This window comes from Chrysochloris asiatica, unplaced genomic scaffold (genome assembly GCF_000296735.1).
Source record: "Chrysochloris asiatica unplaced genomic scaffold, ChrAsi1.0 scaffold00014, whole genome shotgun sequence".
Lineage (NCBI taxonomy): Eukaryota > Metazoa > Chordata > Mammalia > Afrosoricida > Chrysochloridae > Chrysochloris > Chrysochloris asiatica.
Window position 1 is genome coordinate 6,315,151 of NW_006408532.1, and position 7,335 is coordinate 6,322,485.

General features: G+C 47.5%; 1 protein-coding gene across 1 annotated transcript in view; it reads right to left on the bottom strand.

The window, feature by feature from the left end:
* The window catches only part of FAM129B (family with sequence similarity 129, member B), a 74,524-nt gene that overhangs the window by 24,854 nt on the left and 42,335 nt on the right, over positions 1–7,335 (bottom strand). Inside the window, exon 4 of the mRNA XM_006834973.1 lies at positions 1,389–1,517. Within this exon, the coding sequence (XP_006835036.1) occupies positions 1,389–1,517 (129 nt within the window). The remainder of the gene's footprint in view (positions 1–1,388; positions 1,518–7,335) is intronic.

The following is a 7,335-nucleotide window of genomic DNA, read 5'->3' on the forward strand; positions in this document are numbered from 1 at the left end:
ACAACAACAACAACAACTGCCTGTATTGCTAGCAGCCTCCACTAGTTGAATGTGCATTACATGTCAGGCACTGTGCTACGGTCACTGCATACTTCATTTCACAGAATTCTCTCAATCCAAGAGGTGGAACTATTATAAGCCACAAATACACAAAATTGGTCAGTCAGTAGCAGACTTAGTACATGAACCAGGTCTGTCTGCTTCCAGAACCTAGACTCTTTAACCATTCTGCTGAATTACCCACCAATTTCCTATGTTCTGAGTATCACAGAATTCCCCCTGGGAGGAGAACAGGAATTGGATCCTGTTTTCTTAAACCAGTGGGGGAAAAGTAGTTCCTTATACAGCAGGGCTGCAATGCTGTACCTGCCGCTAGGTGTCACTATTTGGCACAGCTCTTAAAAGTGGCTCAGAGCCTTTAGGGCAATGATTCCTAAATAAGGTTCCCAGATTAGCAACAGAAACATCACCCTGAAACTTTTGAAACATGCAAATTCTTGGTCCCATTTCAGACCTGAATCAGAAGTTCTTGAGGTAGACTCAGCAATTTGCTTTTTAAGAAGCCTCCCATGTGATTCTGATGGGAGTTATCATTTGAAAATCACAGCCCTGGGGCATGAGGTAGCTCTAGACTCAGTTGTTGTAACTTTAGTTTGCCTTAAAACGGAGGTAAACTGATCTGGCTGCTCTGGAGAAACATTAGATAAGAAAAGAAATTCTGTTACTTAACCAGGTGGGGTTTCCCTAAGGACCCAAAGCAAAGATAAGAAACAATCTCCCCCGCCCCCCCAACTCTTCTCAGACTCTTATCTACCCATGGCAGGATGGGGGCTTAAAGGGAGGGATCAGGGAGGGAAAAGATGGGACCATAACCCAGTGAGCAAAGCTAGAGGGCAGACATCACATGGGTTCAACAGCTCACTGTGGCTACTGTGAAGAGCAGGGAAGAGCCAGAGGAAGCCCAGCCAGGAAGCAGGCTGAGGTGGGAGGAGAGCAAGGCCCAAAGTGGTGGTGAGGAGGGATCCGGAGTAACGTGAAGGTGACCGAGGAGGATGGGTAGACCTAGAGTTGGTTATGAGAGGAGAGACAGAGTCAAAGGTGACTTCAAGGAGCTGGGTGCTTGGGTAGGTGGTATATAATTCAGAGAGGAAACCCAGAGGAGCAAGAAAGTTGGGAGGAGGGGACAATGGGGAAGTGCTGATGAGAGCCAAAGGAGAGAGCTGAAGCTCAGGAGTGAGGGGCATGCAGTGATTCAAGGTGAAGATGTGCAGTGGTCTAGGGGTGAGGTGTGCAGGAACTTAGTAGTGGGGGAGGCATGCGGTGATTTAGGAGTTGGGGTGTACAGTGGTTGAGGGGCTTAGTCCTCGACACCCCGGGGGGGGGCTCACCACTTTGTTCTCATAGAGCACCAGGCCATAGTTGTGCGGCACCAGGCTGAAGCGGTTCCTCCACTTCTTATTGTCTTCCTGATACTGGAAGAGATTCCCAGAGAAGATGATTCGCTCATCCAGTGGTACCTGGGGAGAGAAAGGGGTAGAGAAAGTGAGGTCTGGGATCCCTTACTGCCTGGAGGGGAGGTAGCGTCCCCAGCAGCACCTACTTACCCTGCTGGGGACACCCTTCACCGGGTGAGACAAGACTGTATCTCACCCATTTGGCAGATGAGGAAAGTGAGGCAAGGCAGTGAGGGGCTTGCCCAGGGTCCAGGAGGAGCAGCGATCATGTCAAGACTTGAACTCAGGGCCGGCGAGGCAATGCAGGACCAGGGACCTCCATTCTGCCCTGGCCACAGTCAGGCAAGGTTCCATAGAAAGCCAGGTGGGTGGGTCTGGGGCGGTTTCTCACAATGGTGTCTGGGGCAGGTAAAGTCCCAGCCCCTGCTCTCCCTGACGGGCCCCACAGACACAGGCACACGGCCCCACAGACACAGGCACGTCTCCCTGCCTCTGGGCTATGAAAGCTGAAGTCAGACAGGCTGATCTGGGGGATAGTGGAGAGGACCTCAGTCTGGGGGTGACTGACATTTGGTAGGTGATCTACTGACCACTGTGGGCTCCAGAAACACCCAGGCTTTCCTGTAAAGCACTAGCTATTCCTCTGGCTCCCAGTGTGACTTAAGCTTGTCATATCACCTTACCTCTGTGAGCCTCATTTTACCACTGAAATGGGGAGAGTGACAGTAATGACTTGGTGGAATAAGGAGTCCACGAGGTGGTGCATGTCAAGATCCCAGGCACTCAGCACAACATATAGGAGCCACCATGACCATCACTCAGCGTCTATGTCATAGCCTCCCAGCTCTGTGGACTCCTTACCGGAGGGAGGCTTAAAACCAACACTCCCTGAGAGGATTATCGTGGGAAAGTTTCCAGAAGGGAGATACAAGATCTGCCACCATGGACACAGACTCCAGGTGGGACTGATGAGTTCCTCTCTGCTTCCCAGTCAGTTCTAATTGTTCTACAATAAACATGGTGTTTTTTACAGAAAGAATCATTTTATCATAAGAATGGACTCCTGGTGGGACTCTGTAGGATAAGCACTGGAGTTTTCCTAACTGAAAGGTCAGTGGTTCAAATCCACCAGCCTCTCCTTGGAAACCCTATACCGGATCTCTGAGTAGGAACTGACTCCATGGCACTTAACAACAATAAGGGGAGAAGTTATTTTAATTGTGCCTAAATCTACCTGACTCTTTCACCCTACTTATGGGTCTCCCCAGCAGATGAAGTCGGGTGTGAGGGGTCCCTCTGCCAGTTCCCCTAAGACCAGACTGGTCTTGACCCTCAGTACCCACCACAGACTCCCACCCCCCACCTGTACTCCCTCCCTCCTGTACTCCTCAAGGGGAAACAACAAAACACCCTTGGAAAATGAGAGCCCATTGTACTCAAACAATAGGACCCCAGGACTGTTTCCTACCCAAGGATAAAAATATTCACAGGAAAAAAAATAGTGCGGGCCCCACCTCCACACCGGTGCAAGTACATGCAAATGTGCTCCCCCGCACACTCACACACAGCACAGAGCCCACTTTGCCTAAATCGCCAAGCTGCTACAGAGGGGTCTATATTTAGACCTGAGGCCTACACAAAACCAAGCCTTCCAATCCCCGTCTTTTCTAGAAAGAACAGAACTCTTCTGACACCCTGGTAAGAACGCCCTTCCCCAGGCTGCTCCAGACTCAGGGGTAGGGACCTGGGGGGGGGGGGGGGGGCGGTCCAGGGTGCAGATGGGAGTTCACGGCCCAGGGGGACTCAACTCCACAACCTTTTCCCTCCCCTATCAAGCCCACTCCCGGAACCTTGGGCGGCTCCTAATGGGCACTTGCCGCGGGTTTCATTTTATTTTTAAGACTTTCAAAAGGCAGCGTCCTGTTTCAATTGGAAGGCCTGCAGGAAATGAAATGGAACCTGGCAGCCCAGGCAAAATATTCTAGAATATACCGATTTCTCTGAGGCTGCAGTGGGAATCTTTGGTGGATGGTCAGACAAGAGGGGTGACAGTCCCCTCCTACACACACCCCCATGGGAGCCTGCACAAGTGACTCCACTTCTCTGAGCCTCAGTTTCCACATCCGTGAACTGAGGACTAAATGAACAGTGCTCAAAACAACACTGCTGCTCTTATTATTTCTACATGTACAGCTTTGGTACATGACTTCATGATGGTCAGTTTCCTGGGTGGAAAAATGGGGCCAACCATGCCCCTTCTCAGGGATTGTGGCTGATTCTAGTGTACTATACTTCCGCATAATTTTCTCCTTCTGTACCGTGAATATGTACCCCGCTCCTCGGAAACCCTATACAGACTCACTATGAGTGGAACTGACTTAACAGCACTTAACAAGCGAGCATTGAGTCTTGATGTGGTGCTGCTGGGTTAGCACTGGACTACTAACCACAAGGTCAGTGGTTCAAATCCAACAGTCTCTCCTTGGAAACCCTATGCAGGATTGCTAGAGGTCGGAACTGACTTGATGGCACTTAAGTAAGCATTAATGGTGTGGTTAATGCAAGTCAAGCCCTTCCCACTTCTGTCCCAGGTTACTGGGGGGGCTCTGGTGCTTGTGACATTTCTGTTCATGGAGGGGAGTCATTCTACCTACTGAAAACAACCCAAGTTCACTTGGGTTAAGTCCAAGACCTCCTTTCCTACCACACATGTGTGTACCTGTCAGACACCTGGGATAGACACACACCTGGGCACCTTCAGCTATCACTGGCTTTCGGTAGTTGCCATGACACCAGGAGAATAAACAACCTTTTCTGGGTCCAAAATGAAAGGTATGCATGATGTTCTCAGAGGCTTGAGGACACAGCCTTCCTCTCTTTTCCAGGCTAGCTGGGGATCTCAGCAGAAAGGATCTGAGGCTAGAAACCTGGAACCTGGTTCTGGTCCTGCTTCCAGCATCCGGAGAAGCCACCTACTCAGCTCTAGACTTTCACACATCCTGTTCCCTCACTCAGGAATTCTGTTTCCCAGCAAATGCTTCCTCAACTGTTAGGTCCTCAGCCCAATGACTTTTCTTCCAGGAAGTCCTCTGGGACCATTGGGGCAGAGTCAGTCCCTACCATCTGTGTCCACCCTATGATCTCCTTCCAGCTCGTATTTAATTGTTTAAATGGCAGTTGACTGTCGGTCTCTCTAAATGTCTGTGGGGCCAGCAAGGATAGCGTGGCCCCAGAGCCCGACCCTGACAGTCAATGTGCGTGTCCTTGGCCACGGGTCTGCCTGTTTCTCTCTTCAGGGTAATTCCTCAGAAAGGCCCAGGGGCTCATTCCAGCCTTCTGAGCAGTTCTCCTGTCAGAACTAATGACTGCTGATTCTCTCACTGGGAAGACGCCAGTGAGTAAAGAGTTCTAAGTCAGATCAAGTGCTAGCTGGCTCTGAAGAAAGCTGTTTTCATTCCCACCGTGTTGGTCTCAGAGTAAAGAACACATTTTCAGTCACTTGGTATTCGGAGGGGGATTAGGGAGCCGTGGTGGTACAGTGTTCAAAGTACTAATCTGTTACCTAAAAGGTCAGTGGTTCAAACCCATCAACCTCTCTCTGCAGAAGAAAGATGTGGCAGTCTGCTTCTGTCAAGATTTACCCACAAGTGTCACTATGAGTTAGAATCAACTCAATGGCAGTGGGTTGAGGGATGTGAAATGAACCCAATCCTCCCAGTCTGGAGACTTCACAGCCTCTCCTTTCTGCTCGACTGTCTACCCTGCCCCCCCATACTCCTACCCACCCCATACCCTGCAGGACCTCGGACTAATTCAAACCGGTTCAGCCACAGCTAATGAAGTGAAATCAGAGCCGACCCACATTTTTAAAATGGGGGTGAAGGGAGACAGTAACCAGAATGGAAGAAATTATAGGTCAAAGCCCTGGAATAGGAAACTCAGAACCAGCGTGGTGAGCGCTTTCAGGACACTGAATTACTGTCAAGGCTTTAGAGACAACATGCATTCAAAGCAGTGAGGGGGGCACCATTGCTTCCGACTATGTTCATCAAGAGATTTGGTTGCTAGATTAAGTTTCTAGTAGTTAACACTCCAGTTCAGCCACATTTTACACGTTTTGGTCCACTCCAGTTTCACTTCATCAGCCATGACCAAGCCAAAAAGAAACAGTTTGAAGCCTGCCTTCCTGGAAATCCTTCCTCATAATCATGCCTGGCTTTTAGAGCCCATGAAATTCCCACTCCCCCGACAAAGCTGATTACTCTGGCCCATGATGACTGCTATCGTCTCTGAATGTCATTTTACAGGCAGATAAACTGAGGCTCAGGGACATAAAGTCACTTGTCTGATGTTACCAAGCAATTCAGGACTCAAGTCTCCTTGCAGATAACACTATCCGCTTCCCCCTTAATGTTGTTTCTATTGTTAGGTGCCATTGAGTTGGTTCTGACTCATAGTGACTTAATGAACAACAGAACAAAACACTGCCCAGTCCTGCACCATCCTTATAATTAATCATTGGTACGCTTTAAGCCCATTACTGCTGCCACTGTGCCAATCCATCTCATTGGGGGGTATTCCTCTTTTTTGCTGATCCTCCACTTTACCCAGCATAATGTCCTTTTACAGAGACTGGGCCCTCCTGATAATATGTCAGAAGATTGAGAGATGAAGTCTCCCATTCTAGCTTCTAAGGAGCACTCTGGCTGTACTTCTTCCAATACAGATTGGTTTGTTCTTCTGGCACTCCATGGTACTTTTATTATTTTTCTCCAAACCATAACTCAAATGTATCAATTCTACAGTCTTCCTTATTCACTGTCTAACTTGCACATGCATATGAAGCTATTAAAAATAATATCAAGCGCACCTTAGACTTCAAACTGCCATCTTTGCTTTTAAACACTTTAAAGAGGTCTTATGTGTCAGATTTGTCCAATGAAAAATACATCATTTTATTTCTTGACTGCTGCTTCCATGAGTGTTGGTTGGTAGTGGATCCAAGTAAAATGAAGTCTTTGACAACTTCAATCTTTTCTCCATTTATCATAATATTATTTATTGCTCCAGTGGTGAGGATTTCTGTTTTCTTTACATTGAAATGCAACCCATACTGAAGGCTGTGGTCTTTGATCTTCATCAATAAGTAATTTTAAGTCCTCTTCACGTTCAGCAAGCAAGGTTGTATCATTTGCATATCGCAGGTTGTTAATGAATCTTCCTCCAATCTTGATGCCATGTTCTTCTTCATATAATCCAGCTTCTCAGATTATTTACTCATCATACAGATTGAATAAGTAGGGTGAAAGAATACAACCCTGGCGATATCTTTCCTGATTTTAAACCATTCAGTATCCCCTCGTTCTGTTCAAACTTCTGCCTCTTAGTCTATGTGCAGGTTCCTTCTGTGCACAGTAACACCCATTCTTCTTGTCATAATCCACACAGTCAAAAGTCTCTGCATAGTCAATAAAGCACAGGTAAAAATGTCTTTCTGATATTCTCTGCTTTCAGCCAAGATCCATCTGACATCAACAATGATATCCCTCATTCTACATCCTCATCTGAATACAGTTTGAAGCTCTGGTAGTTTCCTGTTGATGTACTATTGCAGCGTTTTTTAATTATCTTCAGCAAAATTTTACTTGCATGTGTTATTACTGAGATTGTTAGATGATTTCTGCATTCCATTGGATCATCTCTCTTTGGAATGGGCACAAATATGGATCTCTTCCAATCACTTAGCAAGGTAGCTGTCTTTCACATTTCTTGATGAGTACCTCCAGTACCGCATCAGCTTGTTGAAAGATTTCAATTTGGAGTCCATCAATTCCCAGAGCCTTGTTCTTTGCCAATGACTTCAGTGCACCTTGGACTTCTT